Raw genomic sequence first — 25,274 nt, 5'->3', positions numbered from 1 at the left:
TTGTATTGTAGGTTTATGTGATTTTAATATACTATTAGTTGACCTATAGAATGATAACAACAAATGATGCAAATTGTCATCTTTTTGAATATGAAGTTTCATGGCGTAATGATTCTCTAATGAAGGTGGTATTATTCACAATACAGAATTGATATTTGCGTTCACAATAATGTATATGGTGAAAAAAGAAAACTCCTGAAAGTGGTCTATAATGTGTTCTGGAACAAGACATTTCATATATTGAAATATTTAGGTTTATTGGACATGAGACATCAGCTTACATTCTCTGCGATTCTTCACACAATCAGTAAAAACGTATTTAAAAATGACAATGTACAAAATGTAATATGTTGATCTGAATATTACTTTAAGTAAATGAATACTAAGATTAATTTTTGTGTCCATATATTCAAATAACCACGCCTAGTAACCACAGCGGTGTGATCACTGACCCCAAACCACAGTCTAACCCACATCATCCACCAGAGACCCCTGGGATCACCACAGTCAGTTAATCTTCTCCTGGGCCCCACAATTAGGCCGAAAGAACCAGGGCTTGACCTAACGTTCACAGGCACTGTGTGAAGGACCCAATGAAGCCATCTCCCTTTTATAGGACTGTCTTGAGTTATTCATGTTAATGGATACACAAAAAGTGTTTATTAGTCTATTATATCTGCTTGGGACAGAGGACACATACATGCAGTGGATTAGTATGAAAAGGGGGGAATTTTCAAGAATGAAGAGAATTTTTCTCCCAATTAGATTTATAGGTTGTGTTTCTCAGCTAAATTAGGCCGTGTCAAAGATCAAATATGTGTCCACAATGACTGTCACATGAGAAGATTAACGTCATAGTCAATGGCATGTTTCACACCTGTTCTTGAATTACTCAAGCACACGCACGCTTTTCTGTCATGAGTAGTGAACTGAGGACACCTGGTAAACGGACAACTCCAGCTATAAAACAGAACTACGTGAGGAGTGTGGGGCTCTGAGGTATTTGTCTTGGTAAATGTAACAAGGTATACAGACAAATAATCAAGCGAAAATGCCGTAATGAATAAGGAGCAAATAAAATTAAATAGAATAAAATATAGAAATGATTCTGTGTAATAGTTCTATGTAGCAATTTCGAACAGAAAATGAGCCAAAAGAAGTAAGAGCAAAAGATAAATATATGAATATGTACATATATTCACTGTTGATTAGATGTATAATCCAGTGAATGCACTATATTATAGAGATATGTGGGCAAATGAAGGCTTAATTAAATTTTGTGTTAAAGTTTGTGTCTTATTTAGTATCTGTCAGAGCCACTGAGTGACTGATGAGAGAGCCAGTCACTTAGAGAGACGACACTGATCCAGTGGAGAGAGAAACTTATTCTGGGCTTTTCTTTTGGACGTAATGTTTTTTATGTACTTTTACACATCGCACACACATACATGTGACACTACTCACTCGTGTAATACTGCAGCTAAGTAATCCTATGTTTTTGCATATTAAAGTAATATAGAATTTAATTTATTATTTTAAATGGGTCAAATCAGCATGAGTTGTTCTTTCATCAGCAGGTGAAGTGTTTTGAAACAGGGGTGGGCAGTGTGGTGATATTTATGATTTCCCGAGCATATTGTGGATATTCTGGAAGAGCAGGACATTGAGGCAGTGCTCAGGTACTGCACAATTTTACAAATTTTTATGTGATATTTTTCTGTAATGCTAATCCAGATATATGTAGAGCTACATTTCTACATTTTATAAATGTTAATCAATCTGCATCAGCAGATATAGGCATAAAAAGTATCATTAGAATTTATCCCATATCAGTGCATCCTTATTTATTTTCAATGTGGCACTGCCACACTTTTCAGACTCTTTAAATCTTACATAAAATGAAATATGGTGATGCATATTCTGAAACTGTCTTAAGGTATTGTAGCGTTATATTTTTGCCATATTTTTGTTTCTTCTGTATGTTTACTGCAGTTTGTTTAGGGGTCATAGTGGAGTCATAAGCACACATGCAACAGAGACAATGTCAGTGTTTCTATAGAAATCCGCTGCTATTAGAATGCCATGCAGATTGCTCTTGTGATTTTGTTATAGAAGAGCTCTGATGAAGCCCTGAGTATTTACAGGCTATAGATAAAGGTCATTTGAATAATGTTGATAAGAGGGGCGGTCAAGATTGACTGACTGTGCTTTAGTGTAATGTGTAAGGCCAAACTAGTTGAGAGAGAGAGAGAGAGAGAGAGAGAGCGAGAGCGCAACCTGTTGCAGAGCTCACACACATACATGGCCGCCAACATTGCTGGAGAGGAACAGATGTGTGTGCATTGTCAGTGTGTGTGTGGACTGACAGGCACCAGGTGCAGCCTTTGTTTTCCTCGCCTTTGTCTCTCTCTCTCTCTCTCTCTCTCTCTCTCTCTCTCTCTCTCTCTCTCTCTCTCTCTCTCTCTCTCTCTCTCTCTCTCTCTCTCTCTCTCTCTCTCTCTCTCTCTCTCTCTCTCTCTCTCTCTCTCTCTCTCTCTCTCTCTCTCTCTCTCTCTCTCCCCCCCAACCCTCCCTCCCTCCTTCTGCAGGGACACAGGTGACTGTTGGAGGCTCCAGCTGCCAGCATGCTGCCCCATTAGGTCCATATGGTAGCAATGCAGGAGAAAGGGGGATGGGCAGAACACACTCACTCTCCTAAAGAAGTGATAGCTTAACCCCTTTGTATCAGTGGCTCCAGGCTCTGTTTTGAACCCCCTGCCCACCCCCCATGTGGGGTTTGTGTGTGTGCTGGGTGCCCAGAGGCGGTACAAGGCTTTTCACTCTTTTGTCGTCATGTGTTTAAATGATTTTCCAGTCTGGAAACGCTCAAGTGCTTTTAATGGAAATTCGTATATCATTTTAAACAAAGGCGGAGCGGGCCTTTTTAAATAAGCTCTTTGTGTGAGTTGTGCCAATGTTAAGCTCTTTAGCCAGTGTCAGGGGGAGTAAATATCTATACTTATTCATTCACATATTCATGCTGATGGACTTGGTTACGCTCTGCAGTGCACTGTGAGCCTGTGCTTTTATGTCCCATTGAGCTTTGATAGCTGGTTTGGAGAAAAAAGCACCTGCTTTCAGTGAGTTGTGGGCAAATGAGTTTTGGGCATTTTTATGGATGTAGTAGATGTAGTAGATTATTTAACAGCCTAAATATGTTGTTGCTGTTGGAGCAAGACCTTGTCTCTGCAATTACCCCAAAATGTCTTAAATCTCATTATATAATCTCACCTTAAAGGCCCCATATCCTACATGTATTTTTCCCCCGAGATCCACATTTAAGCAGTTTTATATATCCAAAGCAGCCCTCGTTCATTTTTCCAACCTTAGAACTAAACAGACTGTGGCACTGTGTCAATAAGACTGATATATGTAAATGACCTCTACTCTTATTGGCTGTCCTGTATTGTTTTAATATCTTATTTAAAATGCACTCCAGACTTATAACACTTATAATGTCCTTATAATGTCTATGTGAATGGACAGGGCTGAACTGCTGTAGGCTGAATAGGGGCACATGTAAGTAAATGGGGAGAGAATGACATGTTTAATACATCATGTTTAATACATCAAACTCTTTTATTATTATTATATATAAGAGCCATTCAAAAGCTAAGTTTGTTTGTTTGTTTGTTTGTTTTTCTCATCCTATAAGTTACCATTTTGGAGATAGCATGGTTTATTCCACCAGTGACGATATGTGATGTGATTTTAATTATAATGATTTAAAATGGTTCTATTTTTAAAAACTATAATTATAATAAGGACATGTGAGGGCAGGAGTTTTCGCTTTGAGGTCACATGGGCAATCACATGTCGTCTGGAAAACTCTATGCATTAATAGCAACTATAACTTTGCAATTCATGACCTGATGTGCAGATGTGCCTGTGGGCTCATCCTCCCTCAGAGCACTGACAAAGCTAAACAAGTGGATTTAAATAACAAAAGACAGGTGAAAGCAGGCCTGTTGGTTTGCATAACAAAAGTGCACACCTGCGCCTATAAAAGTGCTGCTCCACAAACCCGAGTGTTCTGGCCACAATCTCGCTTAAAGCTCTCTAATGTGGAGCTTTTTCGTTTCAGCAGCGTTTGCATCATCACTCCACAATCTTCATGTACTTCACAGCACACACAGCACACTAGAGCCGATACTGATCCTGCAGAGGGCTGTGATGTGAAAACGATGCTCAACCATAGCAATTCACACAGCTCTAGTGAAAATAATGCAGATGCTCTCTATCTCAAAGTCTTTCTATCTCTGTCTCGCTCTGCCTCCTTCTAACTTTCTTCTTGGTTTCTGTTCTTTTTGTTTCTCTGTCTCTCTTCCTCTGCTTTTTCTATTCTTTACTGTTGCCTTTGTCTTCTTTTTCTTTATTCTTTCTCTTTTTTCTGTTTCTCTTTGTTAGTGCTTCTCAGCTTCTCTGTTATTTTCTAATTTCTGTTTCTTTCTAATTTCTCTCCCTCTCTCTCCCTCTCTCTCGCGCTCTCTCGCGCTCTCTCTCATACAGTAATGAGTACTCGTACATGCAGTAGAGGAACAGTTGGTGTTCAGAGAAAGCAGTACTTTTCTCTGTTTGTTGTTGTTGAATCAATATTGAGCCGGAGCAGATAAAGCTAGACTGTGTTAACAGCAGTCTGTGTTCCTGCCTGTTGTTCAGCACACCTCACTGCCCTGATGGACACATAACCCAGCTGCTCCTTGTGTGTGTGTGTGTGTGTGTGTGTGTGTGTGTGTGTGTGTGTGTGTGTGTGTGTGTGTGTGTGTGTTTAATATGGCATGCTCGCTCGTCTCCCAAATGTGTCAGTCTCAGGTGCACAGCAACGATATTTCCTGCTGGGCGACTTTCAGTTTTACCAAGAAGAATTGTGGGCGGATGATATCTGATCTTTTTTATACACATGGCTACCAATTTTGATACATAAACATTTCTAAAATGTAGGGACTAAATAAGCATTTCCAAGGAATATAACCTTTATTTCTGTAGAGTTATAAACGCAGCAAAAAGAATAAAATGCAGACATTTTAATGCAGTAGCCCAGCCACTTAAACATTCTGCTTCCTGAAGTTCAATAAGTGTCATCAAATATCAGATTTGTTAAGCAATTATCTGCCGAAACCGATATGACTCCGATATGATTGTGCATCCCTAATAGAAAGTAAAGTGAACTAAAGTAGTATAACGATGCTGTCTGAGCAAAATCTTGTATATCCATTTTTATCATTTCTCAGTCTTTCTCAGGGGGGGTCTGGTTCCATTGACGTACATTAAAAGTAGAGTCAAATATATTTATTTTAAATACTTGATTTGAAACCTTCCTACCTTCAATATATGTGTATACTGTTTTGTCTTTTTGTCTTTTGCACACCTCCATGATGAATTTGGGCACCCCTGGAATAGTGTGTATAGTGTATATATGTATAGACCATCTATTACAGTGCATTTGAGATTCTGGAGAGATTTCTTGTAACAGAATGAGGAGAAAGGGAGGGTGCATATGTGTCCTATGGTGTGGCACATAACCAAACCACTTGGCATCCATACTCCCAATCCCTTTCACTCGTCTCTCTCTCGCTCTCTCTCTCTTTCTCTCTCTCCTTCCTCTTTTCTTTCCTTCCTGCCTCCTGGGAAGAAAACAGGTGGGCAAATGGAAGAAAAAATAAATACACTATTTCCAGTCAGGCGTTAAGATGGACAGACTTAGGAGCTGAGGGACAGTTTGAAAGACTGAAAGCAGGGCTCAGGTGTGAAGTGTTTTGCCTTGCGGACTCTGGGCAGAGCGTGTTTGTGTTTAAATATGTGTCACACCTGTGACTGTGGTGGTTCAGTTCACTGGGTTAAGACGATTTTATTTGGCTGCTCTCTTGTTTGTTACAATAGACTAGTCCTTATTATTCACTGAGGCTTACTTTTCTAATCATGCATGCCATGATCATTCATTGAGTTATCTTTGTTCACTTGGTCTGGAGTAAAACATATGGGTGAGGAGCTGACAATTGCATTAAAATTGTTTTACTCTCCAATGCAAAGCAGACAGTCCTCTTTTTAGAACCATACTTGGTTGATCCCTTTCATAGACGTGCATTCACCCCATTAGTCCCAATGAATAAACATTGAACAAAATGGCCTTTTCACAAAGAAAAGCCCATCAATCTCTGAAATGTTGTCTCATAAGAAGCGTTTCATGACCTCTGACAGCTCGATCCGTGCTTGTCTATTAGCGGCTATTCTAAAAGCATTTTCAGTCATCTGATATACTCGGAATGGAGCTGATAGCTCCTCTCACGGCTCTTTTCTAGAACAATAGTTCCTCTAATCTACGACTGCTGAGCCTGGTGGTCCATTCAAAGGCAGAAAGTATGCGCAGAGCCCTCAATGGCTTTTGTGAAGGCTAGTTAGCGAGCGTGAAATAGCCTAACCGCCCTTTTCTTACCAAGGGCTCAGTGATGGTCCATTCTTTGCTGGGACAAAGCCTAGTTCATTTGCACCTCAGCTGTGGGGCCTCCACGGTTCTTAAGAAAGAGCAGAAGACATCTGGTGTTCACCAGCTATGGGAGAGGAGTTCCTCAAAGACCCTCAATTTTTGTTGTTTATGCTATGGTCCTGAGAGATGAGGGCAAAGGTGTAGTAAAAATTATTTTCACTTATTATTAGCAGTGTTATTTGCAAACGTGTTATGAACAACTGTGTGATGAAGTATTTCTTCAAGGCTTAATTTGAAGTTTGATCTGGGGTATTTCACAAAGAACACTTTCTCAGAGAATCAGCTCAGCCAGTGAGAATACTTAAGCCCAAAATGAAGATTGCCGAGTAGGAATGTTACTAGGAATGGACTAGCTTGACTTTGAGCTCAAACTATCTGATCCATCCTACTTTGTAACCTGTTTTATTAGGATTCATTTGATGAATGATTCCCAAAAGATGATACCATTGCAGTGTATCTTTAAATCATTTTATAAGTCTCAGTATTTGTGGCATCGTCAGAGTATCCCAATTTGGACAGATCTTTAAGTCGGGCTGAAACACTTTTTGTAGCTGCAGCATGAACAGGCAGGGCTAAACTGCTGTATAGGTGGATATGCATTGGTTTTAGTGGCATAACAAAAACAGTCAGCAAAGAAATATGTTTTTCTGTGAAATGGGCCAATCCAAGACTGATGGTGGATGTGGGAGTTTTATATTTCTACTGGATAAGATCTAAACTGGAGCTTATGAAGCTTTATCTTTCCCTGTGGTGGTATTTATATTAGAATAAATATGATACTCCACAAAACAAGGAAAAAAGAGTTTACAGTGAAACATTAAAGTCTGAACATAATGAACACACAAAATAATCACTCATTTCTCTCTCTCTCTCTCTCTCTCTTTCAGACAGTGGAGAGAAGAAGGTTCCTGCCATGCCCGGTTCTCCAGTGGATGTAAAGACTCATTCCAGACCGGCCGTGTCCGCCATGCCCCCTCTACCCTCAGTCAACCCCAGCGGGCCCCGGCCTGCTGCCTTCTCTTCAACAGCCTGTGAGTGTTAGACACTCAGAGCATATTAAAGAGCTGGCATGCAGCTCTCCCCTGTTTCCCATCTGTTGCTAAGCACACAGTTTCTCTAGAGCACACCTGCGCGTGTTCCACAGTTTGTCAGCATACTCACATCTGCCGGAGTTTAAAGAAGTTGTGGAAAGAAAGCCTCTGTAGTGTTCTAATTTAAAATAAAAGGTTTATAAAAATGTTATTACCAGGGTAAATTAGCACATTTAAGCTTTTATAACTTGACACCAAATGTGTCTCCAAAGAGTTCACAGGAGAAGCAAAAACCCAATGTAAGTTTGTGTAACAAGATTGTATTCCATGTCTTTTTGGACCATTTCTGTTGGTCCAAAACACTACCAACACTACCAAAATGGACATACAAGGTTTTGTTCAGACAGCGACGTTATGCTGTAAATGAATACTAATAATACTTATTTTACAACAACTAAATTAATAATGGTAATAGTGATGATGATAATAATAGGGAGATAACAGTACACCATTGTTCTGTATTTGATTATATCATAGCATACAGTATCACGCTGTTGCAGAGTGGCACTGTACTTCTATAATATTGAATGCTCTAAAACACAAAACAGAAACATTAACATTTTATGAACATTTTGTCCCCTTTTTTGTTGTATTGAAAATTGTATCGAATTGAGACATTGTAATATATTAATCCAACACCAATAATAATTTATATTAATTATAAATGGTGTATGTTTTAAAACACTATTGGTTGGTCGATATTTTTCCAAGGCTCAATGACAATTTCATTCTGCAGTGACCAATGGGATGAACCATTCCCCACCCACCCTCAACGCTGTCCCATCCCCACCTCAGCGCTACAGCAATGGACCATCCTCGTCCTCTTCCTCCTCTTTGGCCAATCAGCAGCTTCCAGCCACATGTGGTGCCAGGCAGCTTAGTAAACTGAAGCGGTTCCTCACCACGCTGCAGCAGTTTGGCAATGATATCTCACCTGAAATCGGAGAGAGTGTCCGGAGCCTTGTCCTGGCCCTAGTGGTATGTACTGTGTACTTGTTTTAAGTGTGAATGAACACATTTTTTCTTTAACTTTAGAAAAGTGCATCAGGTCATTTCTTCTCAACAGAATTCCACAGTCACTATTGAGGAGTTCCATTCCAGGCTCCAGGAAGCCACTAATTTCCCCTTGAGGCCATTTGTCATCCCTTTTTTAAAGGTAAATATCAATCAGTGCTTCTTTTTTCAACCATTTTTCTTCTTTGCTCATATTTGCTCTGTAGTTTTGCTGCTTTCCATGTGTTCCATGTATGTGTGTCTCCATACTTTTTTTTTCCTCACACTCTGTCATTTGAAAGTCATAGCTCTGGAGTGCAGCCTGTTGACAGTGGAAAAGCGCACAGCATCCATGTCCTGGAAGCCAAATCTGAATAATATTGTTTGAAGCCATCTGTCTCCACTCTACTTAGTGTCCTCTATATCTCAGCGTGACCAAAGATAAAACCTTGTGAAAACTGTCAGCAGTGGCCCCGAATGAGTCCTTGAGAACAGACGATTAATCCTGTGGATAAAAAAAAAAAACTCGAGGAGCTGTTGATGCTTTTGTAGCATTTGAAGTCAGGCAACGTTTTTTTGGTTTTTTTTTTTTTTTTTTTTAATCAGCAGTATGAAGCTAGGCAAGGCAGAAGGATTTGAGAATAATGGCTTTATGCTCAGGGGGAAACCAAAGAAGGCTTAAGTTCCAGAACTGGACTTAAAACTTCCTCAAACGGAATGGTTTTGTTTGGATGTTGCACCCAATTTCATTTGTGTCTGGCTTCGTTATGGTTAAAGATTGAGCTTTATCTTAAGATACCATGGGGTAGGGTGAAGTTCCATTTGCCTGCAAAAGAGAGAGGGGAGATTTCATCTCAAGTTTCTTTGATTTATGTCTGTGTGTTCCTGAGACTTCTGTCATCCCCATGAATGGTACTCAAAGACGGATCCTGAGCGTTCGGAAGTGTGAAACACAGCTATAAAGCGTTCCAGCTCCTTTTATAGGCCTGCGCGACATATGGACTCCAGCTTAGATTAACACGGGCGTCCAGAGCATTGGCCCGCCATGGAAAAAAAATTCTGTCTAAATGACAAGCAGCATGTGTAGTGGCAGAAGAGCGAGAGAAGGGAAGTGGGGGGTGATTATGCACAGTATGGTCTTAATTAAAGGGGAAAAAAGAAAATACATCTAGAAATGTTTAACTGACTAGGGGTGTTTGCAAGGCTAGGTTAAGGCCAGGTCAGAGTTAAAGCAGTCTCACCTTTAACCATTAGAAGTTGAAGTCATTTTGGTGTACTATTCAAATGTAATTACACAATTAAGTTAATAAGTTACAAAACGAATGAAATTTGCGTTGGATTCACATTCCATTTCAGCAGAGTCGTGTCTGCACTTTCATCCTTTTTGTGATTATGCCAAGACACGACAAACATGGCTAAAGCTTAATCATGTGTCTTCTAAGAAAATATAACTGTATGCACACTAATAGTTCTACATAAACTCAGATAATAACAAAATGCCAATGTCATTGATTGAAAGTTTAGAATTTTTTGATGGAATTTTTCTGTTTCAGTGAGCTATGAGTAAGAAATAATACCAATAACATACACCACAATAATACCAACTTACAATCACATCTTTGTTAGCACTGAAAAGTTTTTTCAATGCCTAAGGGTTAACTGTAAGGTTAACTGTTAGTGGATTAACTTGGATTAACCACTTACTCAGTAATTTATACAGTAAATTGCCCAAATGTACAGTAGTTTCTCTGTTTTCCTTTAACAAATAGACGCATCAGTGTTGACAGGAACCAGCTCCTCAGCAATCAGCATGTCTGTTCTCATAACTTGGTCTACATACCACTCCAGCACCAGGAATGTTTTGGGTCTGTTTCGTCTCATCTTGACAACTCTGCGATGCTTTTCTCCTCCCCTCCACTCTGGCGTTTTCACATGGCAGATTTAGTGCGTATTTTGTCTGGAGCCGTCTGTGCCAACAGCAGTCTGGAGGGGAGTGTAATGCGAGCAGAGCATTTTGTAACGCTCAGCAGACCCCCCATCAATCAAAGGCTGCGTCCAGACGCCACAGGCCCAGACATGGAGGCTGCTTTGAGGTTTTCTCCAAGCAAGAGATTGATCTCAAGCCCTGATTCAGGACCATCTTGTGTGTTGGTTCAGATTAGCCATTCTAAACAATCACGAGGTGGAAAAAGATGAAAGTGATTATATATCCGGATATATCAGCTAAATCCCAGTGTTGTGAAGTTCTCTTTAAACTTTATGCTACTTTGGTATCTCAGATTTAGAAACTGAAAGAACAATTCACATTCTACGCAATTTTCCCCTTCCCTCAAACATAATTGATCAGCCAAGATGTTTGATATCTGTTTGCTGCTTTAGTTGTCCATTGGGCTAATGTTACTAACAGGTAATATGAACCCAAATCCCACCAATTAATGCAGTGTAAAAAACTGCATGCCTAAATCATTGACAGTCATCATGTACCTGCATAAAGTTATTAAGCAGTTAGAGATAAATTTCATGATGATCTACCAGTTTGACTAAGCTTTCCCGTGTTGTGTTACAGGCCAATTTGCCATTGCTGCAGAGAGAGTTGTTGCACTGTGCGCGAGCAGCTAAACAGACTCCAGCTCAGTATCTCTCCCAACATGAGCACCTGCTGCTCAGCACGGCTGCCCCCTCACCCGCAGACTCCACCGAGCTGCTGCTAGAACCTAGCGACAATGGCAAAAGACACAGCCCTAACAGGTACCCACACTAAAACATAACAGTATGAAGGGGTCACCAGCAACTAGGAAATGTATGACCTAAACAGTAGACCAGTGAAGTCATGCATAATTTTGTAGTTGGATCATTATTTTTCATGCTCACATTAGAGACTCTGGGTCTAACCTTGCATTCACACCGGCAGCGACACGACATGACAAAGCAACTGGAGGTCATTCATTTTCAATGAGAGCCAGTAACAAGAGGCAGCCCAACGTTGGCATCACAAAGTGGGCAGGGTCAGTGACATCACAAGGTTGACGAGTTTACTTTAAGTTTATGCAAATAAGGAACAACGTGGTGTGGTGATTGCAATAGGAACTGAGCATTGAGCAGCATGGTATGCGATTTATCTCCACCGCTGCGAAATAGTACGCTACTTTTATGGTTAGTGGATAATTGTTCCTAATATAGATGGAATAATAGTGGCCATGCATACTGACTGCACAGACACAGGGATTGAATAAAAATAAGCACAAGCAATTTCTCACCAGGATTTTTATGTTTATCAGGAAAGGATCTGATTTGTGCTTGGTGTCAGTGAAACCATGGCAACCAAGAGTCAGTTTGAGCTCAGAAACACCCACAGGCAGTGAGTGACCAGCAATGTGGGCAACAAGAGGTGAAAAGTCATGACCGGTGTGAGCGCAGAGTTAGCCAGTTTTCTCAATAGGAAAAATAAATGCCATTTTTCTTACACTCTGTTGTAAACAAGTGTTACAAAGCTGAGGTTGTTAAGGAGTTTAATTATGAATATTGCTACATATATTCTGTCACATTGAAATCACTTTAAAATACTAAAAGACCTAGCATTAAAATAAGTATCCTACTGCACCATAACACTGTATAACTACACCAGCTACTCAAATTTGATGTTACTACTTCCAAAGCAACCTGACTACAACAATTGGCAAAGCTGGTTGGTACAAAATGTTTTGGTGAGGTTGCCAGTTTTATGGCATCTATTCAGTGCACAGCAGGGAAAGCTTGCATGTAGCAATACTTGTATTATGACTCCAGTGACCCTGCAAATCAGTGATATTTCAGGGTGAAATTGTACACAAGACTGAACATATCGGCTATGAAATACTTTTGTACCCATGGGGTGCAATAGTTAGAATTTTCGGAAGCGGCATTCATTTTCCTATTGTGACAACTGCTTAGAGTTTCTAGTGTGGGCATGATCCTGAGTACAGAATGAGAATATGGCTTCACAGGTCTGTATGTGTAGCGCGCTACACAAAAGAGAAGTCTACTAGGTTGTCGCAACATGTGAATTCCAATAACGTAGGATCATATACATTTACCACTCATAATTTTTAGCTATTCAAGTGCAGCTTCCTTGCGGTAAATGAGCAGGAGGACTGTTAGTGACCAAGTTTAAAAAATGTTTGAACGCACTATTAGTTCACAGGTCAAGATTTGTGAGACCACCAAACATTACTTTGGTAACATCCCTTGCTGTATGATCAAAATTTCCCTTCATTATTTCTCCTCTCCATTCAGAGGGAAAGAAAACGGCTTCCACGAGCGACCTCCTGCCCCTCTGGAACCTCCAGCAAAGCGGATCTGCACCATTAGCCCTGCCCCCAGACACAGCCCTGCCCACCCCCTGCCACTGCCTGCTCAGATTCACCCGACTCCGCCCCCTCTTCAGCATTACGCCCTAGATGACATCACCACACCTCACCTGTACAGAGAGCCGCACCGCATATTGGAGCTGCGAGACCTGAAGGATAGACCACGATTGCCAGGTAAACTTAATCACACAAGACATGTGACTGTCATTAACATTCAAATAACAGCAGCAGTCCATGAACAAACTGTCTCTGAGAGTAGCCCATAATGTTTAGAAGTGCCATGAGATGAAGTAGGTGGATAATGTGACTCGATGGGGTGAATGGATGAGTGGAAGGAATGAATGGTATGAATTTGGCTTACAGTCTATGATGAATGGCGGCTCTACCAAGTAAACCTCCCTCATTCAAAGTAACTGCAGAGGCAGAGAGGAGAGTAAAGTGGTGGGTTGTTTAAGCAGGGTGACACAGGCATGAGGTAAATCATGACTATATGTTCGGTGCTGAGCATTGAGCTCCAGCTAGTTCCATCTGCGCTGCACTCGACCTTCACAGGAGTCACCTGAGAGCTTTTGAACTCTGTTAGGACAAAAAACATCCCAGAAACATCTCTGCGCTGATGGTGGCCCCTCAGTGTGTGTGTGTGTGTGTGTGTGTGTCTGTGTGTCTGTGTGTCTGCGCGTGCGAGTGTGTTGTTAAGAGTCTCACTTTGTTTAGAAGTGGCCTACTCTTCTCAGCCGGAGCGACTCCCTGAAAGAATTTGTGCGTGTGTGTGTGTGTGTGTTCTGACAGCTGAGTTCCAGATGTGGTTGTGTGTGCTGTGGTCCTTTCACCGTCTGTTTCTCATCAGAGGAGTGCTCTCTCTCTCTCTCTCTCTCTCTCTCTCTCTCTCTCTCTCTCTCTCTCTCTCTCTCTCTCTCTCTCTCTCTCTCATCAGAGGAGTGCTCTCTCTCCCTCTCACTCTTTCTTTCTCTCCTCATTCTTTCTCCCTTTTCTCTCTTCATTCTCTCTTTTCTCTCTTCATTCTCTCTCTCTCTCTTCTGTTTATTGTTTTTGTCGCTGTCCTCTTTTCTCTCTTCATTCTCTTTTCTCAGTTCATTGTCTCTTTTCATTCTTTCTCTGTCTCTCTCTCCACTCTCTTTTTCTCTCTTCTCTTTTTATTGTTTCTCTCCCTTCTTCTCATTCTTTCTCTCTCCTCTCATGCTCGCTCGCTCGCGCTCTCTCTCTCTCTCTCTCTCTCTCTCTCTCTCTCTCTCTCTCTCTCTCATCAGAGGAGTGCTCTCTCTCCCTCTCACTCTTTCTTTCTCTCTTCATTCTTTCTCCCTTTTCTCTCTTCATTCTCTCTTTTCTCTCTTCATTCTCTCTCTCTCTCTTCTGTTTATTGTTTTTGTCGCTGTCCTCTTTTCTCTCTTCATTCTCTTTTCTCAGTTCATTGTCTCTTTTCATTCTTTCTCTGTCTCTCTCTCCACTCTCTTTTTCTCTCTTCTCTTTTTATTGTTTCTCTCCCTTCTTCTCATTCTTTCTCTCTCCTCTCATGCTCTCTCTCTCCCTCTCTCTCTCTCATTTATTTTTATTTTTTTTACACCGTAGAAGCTTCTGTGAACATAAGGTTCATCTTCCAGTCAGACCATCAGTCATGTATTATGCGGTTGGTCTAATAGGTCTGAATTCTGTGTTTTGTGATCAGGCAGTAACGGTGGCTACCACGAGGAGCCAGTGGACCATAGACTGACGGAGAGAGAGTGGGCTGATGAGTGGAGACACCTGGACCATGTAAGAACTTCTCAGCAGTTAATAATGCACACTTAGATCTTCTGAGTACACTTTGATCCATTCAGCGAGTCTAAACACAGAAACTAATCCTGCTGTATGTGACCTGCTTATTAGAGAGTGCTTGAGAAGGAGGTATCAACTCAGAGTATTTGCTTTCAGATTCATATGTTGGAGTGAACAGTTTGTTTCTTTTAAATACTTCACTTTATAGAAACATATTATGATTAATGTTGGAAAATTCACACTTCAAATGTGTTTTTAGTTTATTTTGATTTAGTTTCAATGAATTTGGACATGTTAACCCTATTAATGCTATTTGGGCAGACACCGGCAGAACCTGGGTATTAGTTTGTTAGAAGAATACCTAATAATTCATTGTAGGTAATAAATAATAATTCTCAAAATTAACAGCTGAATAATAACACAATGGCTTCATAGGTGATAAGTCATCTGTGGCTGAAGAGAAAAGGATCCGCATTCTTCTCTAAAGAAACGTGTGATGGTTCCAGGTGCTGAACTGCATCGTGGACATGGTGGAGAAGACGAGGCGTTCAGTCAGTGTCCTGCGCCGCTGTCAAGAATCGGACCGCGAGGAGCTGAATTACTGGAGACGGCGCTCCAGCCAGCAGGAGGGAGCACACAAGAGCACAGCAGCTCCCGGGACGGCACTGTTCTCCAAAACACACAGCCCTCTGTCTGCTGAGGGAGTCAACTCCGGTGAGTCAGACCCCTGATTCTCTCCCTGAGAACTGGCTCAGAGCAGACACGTTTCCTTCGAGTTTCACTACTGTTCAAAAGTTTGGAATCACTTCAGTAATATGAAACCCGTTTACCTGCACTCACTTGGTCATTTATATTAACATTATTTGTCATATAATAACTTCTTGTCCCAAAATACATTGAGACAACTAATACTATTCAACTAATAGGCTGAATAAAGCATCTAAAACTGCTTTTGGTGTTTAGATTACAAGGTAACTTTTCAGGAGAAAGAAAAAACATTCTTAACTTTCAATGGAAGTTAATGTAAAAATATTTTAGTCCTAGTAATTCTGCAGCATTTCTCTTGGTCCATTCACTTTGAAATTTTGACATGATATACAGCTGATGTTTTCAAATTGCTTAAGAAAAAGTAAAAATGAGACAATAACAATATTACATAAATAAATTAAACACTGATATGACAAGAAGCTCTGGAATTTTGAACAGTAGGGTAAATCTGCGCTTTAGTGAAATGGTACAGAGCTGTTTGGCTGGGTTAGGAGTGCCTGATTTGAGTGCATTAAACACCCCCTCGAGGTGATCAGAGGTATTACAGCAAAGCTCTCACTGCCTGGCAGCTCTGACTAATAGCCACAAGGGTGTGTGTATGCGTGTGTGCGCCTGCCTGCGTGCCTGCTGAGTGAGCAGGTGCTGCTCGTTCGTGTCCAGGCTGCTACAGTAGGAGTGTGTGTTGTTTGAGGGCGCAGCTCTGGCTCCCACTCACCACTGCCATCTGTGATCAACTCCTGCCCAAAACCAAGTCGTCTTCTTCAATACTGATCACTGCTGACCCCTACATCTCCTTCTCTCTCTCTCTCTCTCTCTCTCTCTCTCTCTCTCTCTCTCTCTCTCTCTCTCTCTCTCCCTTTCTGTGTGTGTGTTTCTCTCTCGCGCTTGCTGTGTGTGTTTCTCTCTCACTCTCTCTGTCTCTCTCTCTCTCTCTTTCTGTGTGTGTGTTTCTCTCTCCTGTTCTCTCTCTCTCTCGCGCGCGCTCGCTGTGTGTGTTTCTCTCTCTTTCTGTGTGTGTGTGTGTGTGTTTCTCTCTCGCACTCGCTGTGTGTGTTTCTCTCTCTCTCTCCCTCTCTGTCTCTCTCTCGCACTCGCTGTGTGTGTGTGTGGCTCTCTCTCTCTCTCTCTCTCTCTCTCTCTCTCTCTCTCTCTCTCTCTCTCTCTCTCTCTCTCTCTCTCTCTCTCTCTCTCTCTCTCTCTCTCTCTCTCTCTCTCTCTCTCTCTCTCTGCCTCTCTCTCTCTCTCTGTAGTACAAGTTCAGCAGGGCTTTATTGGCATGTTATAAGTCACATTTTGCCAAAGTAATTTATACAAGAAGAGGGAAAAATACAAATGTGACTAGAAAACTGAATGGAACTAGATCTTCTTTTTCAAGATTAGCTAGCAGTAAACCAAACTGAAAAGCCCATATCCATTTCTAGTGTTATACTACATCCACCACCCCACCCTCCCAGAGGTCCACTTAAAACGTTTGTGAGAATTTATGTGTCAAAAGCAGTGTCATTCATTTTTAAATGCCCGTTTTCCAACCTCTCTTTATACAGAATTAAACGGACTGATTTTCTCTCTCTCTATGTCTCAGATCCTCAGCGGGAGCTCTCTCTGCGTGCTGCTCCTGGATACGTGCCTGATGAGATCTGGAGGAAAGCTGGTAAGGGCGGCAACCCAGTTGCACCCTGGGAAACCTGTTTACTACCCCCCCCATACACCTGTTCCTTACTTTCAATATTACATCTCTATAAGCATTTATCTTTTTGTAGGCTTTTTGAGAATTATTTCAAACACAGAAACATTATATCAAAAGGACAGAAAAAACAAATCTATTCGTTTTGTCTTCATCATGTGACCCATTTACATCCACACGGGAAGTACATTTGCAGTGGTTCTTTGAGCTTCACTGAACACAAATCTGCAAACAAAATCAAAATTGGTCAGTTTGGCTACTGTCAAATGTCTTTATTTAGGGTGTAAATGGGTCAAATATTTATTATAACAGTCATTTAAATGTTTTTATTTTAATGTATTTTAATGCAGATATTTTTGGAGATTATTTTTTATTCCACATAATTAATAATTATGAACTATTTCTGTTGATCCATTTATCATGAGATTTCTAGCTAATAGCAAACATTTTCCAATAGTGTAAAAAATAAATAATAAAAACAAAGTTTTCATATGAAAATATGGTCGTTTGACATGGCTCAGTGCATAACCTTTAATCTTTGCCCCTCGTTTGACCCCGTAGAGGAAGCAGTGAACGAGGTGAAGCGGCAGGCGATGGATGAGGTGCAGAAAGCCGTGGCAGAAGCAGAGCAGAAGGCTTTTGAGATGATTGCAGCAGAAAGAGCCAAGATGGAGAAAACCCTTGCCGAGGCCAAAAAGAAAGCCACAGAGGACGCCATTCAGGTCATCAATGAACAGGAGGACTCCAGTGAGGTGAGTGAGTCTGTTCACCTGTCTATCCGTCTGTCTGTATACGTGTGTTTGCCTGCCTGCCTGCCTGCCTGCCTGTCTGTCTGTACATCTATTTGTCTACATATGTATGCATATGTTCTTATGTCCTGTATTGACAGAAACAGTCAGAAAATCTGTGAGAATGAGATATGAAGCTGTTTATCTGGACAGTGGGCATTTATTTGTTTGAAAAACACAACATTAGAATATATACAAATAGAAAATATCTAATGAGTCCGTCATTAAATCAAATAAGGCACTGGTGATGGAATTTAACAAATCTGTGCGTGGCTAGAGTGCAGCGAGAAGTCTTGAACCAAACCTGTGTTCTTCAGTGTTCTTCTGACTAACGTATTAATAACTTTTTTGAAAACAGAAAATATCTTGTTAATTTTTAATTAATTTATGTTTATAAGTATTTGTTTCATTTATTGTTTGATTTGTGGTGATTTTACAGGAAATATACACACTGCTGAAATGAGTCATTTTAAACATTTTATAAATATTTAAAAGTCTCTGAGACTTTTGCATAGTTGTGTATATACACATACTGCCTGTCAAAAGTGTGAGGACACTTGGCTTTTCAAAATGTTTTACTAAAATAAGCATGCTTTATTTGTCGGTTTTATAGCGTACTAAGTTTTAACCAGGTTTTCTTTTAGAAAAACAATATCACACATGAAAATGTTTGTACTAATATTAGTGACAGTCCTACCTGATGATATTGCCATTCCCCACACAGTTTATCCTCTTGTCATGATATCATCATTCGTCAGCACTCAAACCTTCACGGTATTTGAGTGAAAACTTACTTTTAAGGAAAACATACTCTTCATGCCGAGGAGGATGCTCTGGTAAACATGAAGCTGAGTGTTTTAAAATATACCCAAAGTAAATGGAAGTAGCTGTTAGCAAAAATATTTGTTTTCAAGAGCCAGTTGTCCCCAAACTTTTGTCAGTATCCATTGACCACGTTATGTAAAACTACCTTGTATCCATGCTCATTCATTTTATCAGGGCTTTTGAGCATATAGTTGCACATCTTAGTTAATCAATTCCAGACTGTCGTGTATCTGTTTCTCTGCATTCTCTATCTGTCTGTCTATCTATCTTCATGCATGCAAAGACTTGCAGCAAGGTTTATTTTATGCTGATTTTCTCTCTCCCATTCTCTCCCCGTTATTAGTGCTGCTGGAACTGTGGACGCAAGGCCAGCGAGACGTGCAGTGGCTGTAATGCGGCTCGCTACTGTGGCTCCTTCTGCCAGCACAAAGACTGGGAGCGGCACCACCTCATCTGCAGCCCTGGCCTGCAGGCCCAGCCCAAACCGGCCCAAACTGGCCTGAGCGCCCGCGTCCTGTCCAAAGCACCAGAGAGTCCCAGCCTGGAGAAAACCTCCAGTACCTCCAGAGCCTCCACCCCACCAACCCCCGCATCCGCCTCCGCCTCCACTCCTGACACCAATACACACTAAAGCAGAGAGATCTGCACATATCAGACATTAGAGCGCCAGGAAAACAGCTACGGACTTCAGAACACCATGCCCACAGAAAAGAGGCAAATTCTTGGAAGCTGTCAGACAATTCAACAACCAGAAGTGGAATATGATGTCTCATCCCACATGGGATGTGTATAAACTGGCTAGGAAATGCACACAGAGAAGCTTCAGCACATAGATGGCAGGAAAAAGCTCTGCCGTTATTTATAGATGGATAAAAAACAGCTGGGATCGGTGAACCTACTTTATGAGGATGAAAATGTGACTTTTTTGCGGTTTATGTTTGTCCTCTTTGAGTTAATTATAGCAGAATTTTGTGTTTTCCAGTCAACGAACAGAGAAAAGCCTTTCCACAAGACTTCATCTACTGCCTTTGTACTGGTGTTACTCCTTCTCCTTGCACAAAAAAGTTATCGTCAGTCATTTTATTCAGTGTGCATATGGGTGCATGTGCGTGTATGTGCACATGCGTATGTTTCCAGTGCATGTGTTTAGGATCTATTCAAGTGTCTGTTCATTGTCAGAGCAATATAGAGGAGCAAGGAATACCATGTGTCACCAAAGTTGTGCTCCATAAAGATTATGTGTTTGTATATTTTGATTAATAATCGGGAGGTGCAGAATAAGGGTCTGCTTTTGCTGTCTAAGCACCAGGGGACAGCAAATAAAAACAGGGCAGTGGTACGACGGCTAACTTTGCATGGACTTATTGTTTCTCTGTGTTGAGCATGGCTACCAAACTGGTACTAGAAGGACCAGTCTACATCTGAGTGTTTACCTGTATTGAACTGAGCATAAACTCAAAGCAATGTGAATGGAGAACTGGTACGAAAATAACGAGGTGATTTAAAGTCCAGTTCCCAGGGCTTAACACCACAAATACCAGATCTTGTAGCCACTACATTAGAATACTATCAAAGGTCTTGTTTAATGGATTTTTTTGCGAGTGTTCATTGGTTGCAAAGAAAAACTACAATCTTAAAATAAAGGTTCCCAAGTGATTCCTGGCTTGTAATAACCACTTTCAGTTTCAGGAAAAACCTTTCTTTGGTATAGAACCTTTACATCAGTGGTCAGCATCCCTATTCCTGGAAATCTGCTTGCAGTGTTTAGTTCCAGCCTGCGTCTAACATGCTGCTCCCCACTTATCTAGCACTACTGCAAATGCTCCAGCCAGTCGAAAGACATTAGTCAGCTGGAGCAGGTGTGGCTGATTGTGTTTGGAACTCGGCTCTGCAAGAAGATGCATTATGACATATTATTACATTTTTAAAAAGGTTCATTCGTGCTTTTCTTTTACAAAAATGATTATCAACCATCTATTGAAATGTTCATTGAGAAACCAAAACTGGGCCTTCCATGACAGGGGTGTCAGGCTAGGTACATTCAGGTTAGCGTTTTCTCTCTTCTAATAATCTGAATTCCTCATGAAGGCCTTGCTAATTAGCTGATGAGCTGAATCAGGGTGCTAAATTAATCCAGAAGCTGAGTCTGCTGAGCTGTGGAAGGAACTCAATCTGTCACCTCACTTTTATGGCATCACTGCAAAGAACCCTTTTTTTTCTTCTCAAATGATGTAAAGTAATTCATTTGTTATTGGTTGTTGTGGTTTCTAAAAGCTTTTAACATCACAAGAAGCAAGTTTGGTCCAAATCTGTGCCAAAGTTAAGAAAACATGAAGATTTAAAGTTAATTTCAGAATCTAAAATGTTTCACACTTAAGCAGTCAGGCTGTCGCAAGGCCACACTCAAGTGATCCATCAACTGCCTTTGATAATTCTTGGAATTTTCTCATGTGGTGGCTTCAAGATGCTGTGATGGCTGTCAACACTTCTTCAGGTGATCAAGCATCATTGATACTAACTAACATATTAAAGCATCATAGATTCTACATAAACAGTGTCATGTAACATGACCCCTCTGTGAAACTACATCACGTTTTCTGGTATTGCCTGTAGGTGTTGCAACTCAGAATATCTAAATCTCAGGAGCATATTGTATGTATATAGGTTTATTTCCTCGTCACATTTAGAGAGGTTAAAGTATCAACTTTTTTGTTTTTCACATTTATATCTCTCATCAGCTACCTTCTTTTCACGTGATATGTAACAGAATGAATTCCATTATTTTTTCAGTATGAAATGACTTAACTGTAAAAAGTATGATTATGAGAAAAAGAAATCTGTATTTTGTGAGCCACGTTTCATTTGGTTTTCTCACGACACACAAAGATAATCTTGGTATGTAGGCAACATGAAATAAAGAAATAAACCGTACTGATTGACTGAGTTTCTTTTTATTTAAAATAAGCCAAAATGTCTGCAAGATGTCACTGTCATAATAAAATCTCTTACCTTCTGTCAAAACTCTTCTTAAATGGCCCACATCATGGAAAAATTGCCCTTTAAATTAAGAGTTTAATGTATGTTAACACTAACTTTCCAGGCCATACAGGCAAAAATGGCCCGGTTTTAATTTGCCTGTGATGTCATGAAAACCAACATATTTACAGGTAGCCACCTATTCAGCCTGCAGCAGTTTAGCCCTGCTCTTTCACACTAAAGCTATCAAATCAGACTGCTTTTTTTATCAGGCACAACAAAGAGCAGAACAAGTCCTCAATGAATGGGGTGGATGGAGCTAAACATAGTTTGTAATCACTTGCCCAGAACAGAGATTTTGAGAAGTATCAGGACGTGTTTCACTAAAAAAGCACAGAAAACTTTGTATAGCTCCTTTTTTTCTACAGCAAACAGGCTTTAGGCAGCAGGACGTTAGCATTACTGCTACTAAGTGCTTATTGGTTGGCAAACGGAGCAGCTCATTGGCTGTTTGCACTCAGTGACGTTGTGAAAGTTGAAGACGCACTGTTTTAAACTCCTATAAGACAAGGTCAAAACAGCAGTGTTAAAACCAGCGTTCAGGAAGTGAATGTATTTTTTTACATTAAAAATATTTAAGCATTTAAAAACTATGATTTTGCTCAAACACTCCATCTTAACTCATTTCCAACTTGTTCAGTAGCGCCCTCTAGTGTTTGACAAAACCAGAAGAAGTTACAGAGTATAATTCTCCTCTCCAGGTTCTCTAGGCTCCTTATGTAGATATGAAGGGCTCATTTTAAGCTAACGAAAACACGACGATTCATAGTTACAGGTGATAATACACTAATGAAAACGTGCTTTTGTATACCATATTCCTCTTATAGATAAAAGCTAAAAGATCCCCTAAATCTTACACACTGCCATTTTAAAAAGGCACTTTTATCCTGCAAGGCTACATAACAGACTACATAAAGACAATCTTTGCTTTTATGATTCAATGACGATCACCTTTTGTCGTTGCGTTACTCCTGGTTATCATTAATTATTCAATCCTCATTTAAAACCAATGCTAATGCTAAATGAGCTATAATTCAGAACCCAAGTTCTCTCATACAAAAGACTGAAAATATCCACTAGGCTTTGAACATGATGAGAGGCTGCAGGTGCAGCTGTTGATGAGCAAAACATGGAGGGGGAAACAACTAGCCATACCAACTTCAGCCACCAGATGGCAGAATCACACTTCACTCTGTTATATGGATTCTGGACACAAGCTGACCTTTAGTCTGACCTTTTTCTTACACCAGTCCAAGCAGTGGGCAGAGGAGCCTGAATCCAAGTAAGAGTATTGTTACATCTGTGAAATAATGACTGGAGTAAAATACCAAAAACAAAAGAGATACAAACACAGCAAATCACAGACTACCGAAGTACTGAGGAGAACTGCAGTGGATCTTAGCTCATCCAGCATCGATCAGCATAAAAGCTTTATTATTCGGCTCTGTTCTTTACTCTTTTGGATCCTCATAGTTTAAAATGCTGAAGCTCCAAAGTCAGAGACATGAGCAACAGTAAAGCCATCCAGATGCTGCCACACACAAAAAAGAATTACTAAGTAAATCTTAATGACTAAAATATAAAAAATACATTTAAGCCCTCATAAATATGCTCAAGCAGACATAAATATAATATAATAAGAATATAATGGAAATACTCAGAATAGTACAAACCCATTAAAAGTTTACTTGAGTTTATGTAACTGAGTACAACTAAGTTACTACCCACCTCTGCACAAACTGCAGCCTTTACTTTAATTTCTTTCTTTTAATAACTTTAATTGCCTTTTAATTTAAGCATAACTGGACAGTCTGAACAGGTCATTACTACCAACACCTGTGCACAATACAACGATTTCCCTCATGCTAAAGATTGTGGATTTAAATGGCCCACATTATAGAAAACCTCACTCTCTTTGCCTGTTTCAAATAAGTATAACCCTTAAAATCCCAAGTTTATTACATAATAAGGCTTATTACTCAGTAACTACAGGGATTTCAATACAAACTGGCTGAGCTATTCTTATGTTATAGAGGTGTGTAATAAAACTTTGGGCCTGCCGGTGGGCTCTGGCCATTTAAGGGGCTTATTACAGTGTGAAGTTTCAAAATGTATCATTTACTCCTCAATCTATACAGTCCACAAATGCAAACTAAGCTTCAAAAACAGCCAATTTTGAGTTTGCTGTTTTTACAATGTCATAAAAATGCAAGCAATATGGCCCTCCCAGAAACGCTGAAGCTTTAAGAAGTGCTTCAGCCAAGAGTGCTTTTTGAGTGCGGCAGAATACAGGACAGCCAATCAGAACAGGGCTCATTTACATATATCTTTCTTAAAGTCACAACAGGTTAAGAAGTAAGGATGGAAAATGGTCATGTAAAAAATGTAAGTATGACTGTTGTTGGTCTATAAAATAATGAACAACAAAAAATCTGTAGGATATAGGTCCTTTTATATGTACCCATCAGCCATAAGAATATGGACCCAATCATTTTTTGATTTAACACACTTTTAGGGTGATAAGATCTCTAACTTGAAAGGCATCTTTATCTATAATGCATTATGTAATATTACTTTGCGTCATCCATAATACATGGCATTGCTTAGATATTCTCAAAAGTTTAGAATGAAAACTTTGAAAATGAGGTGATAAATATGAATAACTAGAATGAAATATTGAAAAGTGGTGATTAAATCTCAATGCAAATGACATCTCAAGGAATTTTTATAGCCAATTACAGTAAGTAACTCCACAAATGCAAAGTTCAAATGGAATCTCTGTGTTTAATAGAAAACTACAGGAGGAAAACAGGCCACTGGTTGCAGAGGAGCTAAAAAGAGCGTTCAGTAGATAACAATGTTAAGACGATCCTGTAGATGGTCCTGCTGAATTCTATTAAGAATGTGTGCAGTTAAAACACACCCGAGCAGAGGATGTATTTCCACTTAATGCATTAAACATTGCTCCCAAATGTCTGTCAGAAATAGTTCTTTGTCTTTTAGCGAATAAAGAAAAATTCAAGGACTTGCTGCTCCTTGTTTGACTGCTCTATGGTGCTGTAGATCAAAGAGAATCAGCAACCACCTCAGGAGCCCCCTGATAATGTGACGGATTCGCTGAAAAAAACAAGAGCTTTAAAATATATCCGAGGGATTTTAGTCTATATCCTGCAAAGACCTCTCTATTGGTCAAACAATAAAGTGACAGAGAATAATTCATAAGGCAGCTTCTGACTTTATGCACTCTGGTCCATAACATCTGCATCAGAACAGGTACAGGTGGTTTAGTCTGATAATGAAGATCTGAGTTAATTGCAGAGCTAAATGAACATATGGCAGACTAAAGAGACTGGACTCATTAAGGGCTTTGCTATTGACCCGCATGGCTGATCTTAATACTTGTTCAGTTAAAGCACATGACTCATCATTCTGTACTGTTGCATAATT

General features: G+C 40.1%; 1 protein-coding gene across 3 annotated transcripts in view; it reads left to right on the top strand.

The window, feature by feature from the left end:
• cbfa2t2 (CBFA2/RUNX1 partner transcriptional co-repressor 2) overlaps positions 1 to 21,722 on the top strand; it is a 36,408-nt gene extending 14,686 nt beyond the window's left edge. For 2 of the 3 annotated variants that reach the window (XM_017705242.2, XM_017705241.2), the window contains exons 2-11: positions 7,411 to 7,554; positions 8,351 to 8,592; positions 8,681 to 8,770; positions 11,174 to 11,355; positions 12,880 to 13,127; positions 14,638 to 14,723; positions 15,233 to 15,440; positions 17,077 to 17,145; positions 17,740 to 17,930; positions 19,135 to 19,422. In XM_017705242.2, coding sequence (XP_017560731.1) covers positions 7,437 to 7,554; positions 8,351 to 8,592; positions 8,681 to 8,770; positions 11,174 to 11,355; positions 12,880 to 13,127; positions 14,638 to 14,723; positions 15,233 to 15,440; positions 17,077 to 17,145; positions 17,740 to 17,930; positions 19,135 to 19,422 — 1,722 coding nt within the window. In that variant the 5' untranslated portion in view covers positions 7,411 to 7,436. Of the gene's footprint in view, positions 1 to 7,410; positions 7,555 to 8,350; positions 8,593 to 8,680; positions 8,771 to 11,173; positions 11,356 to 12,879; positions 13,128 to 14,637; positions 14,724 to 15,232; positions 15,441 to 17,076; positions 17,146 to 17,739; positions 17,931 to 19,134 lie in introns of all 3 variants that reach the window. The other variant, XM_017705240.2, reaches the window with a different exon arrangement.
• Positions 21,723 to 25,274: the final 3,552 nt, after the last annotated feature.

Source organism: Pygocentrus nattereri, chromosome 26, assembly GCF_015220715.1.
Source record: "Pygocentrus nattereri isolate fPygNat1 chromosome 26, fPygNat1.pri, whole genome shotgun sequence".
Lineage (NCBI taxonomy): Eukaryota > Metazoa > Chordata > Actinopteri > Characiformes > Serrasalmidae > Pygocentrus > Pygocentrus nattereri.
The sequence above is the reverse complement of the archived record's forward strand: the minus strand, read 5'-3'. Positions and strand labels throughout refer to the sequence as shown.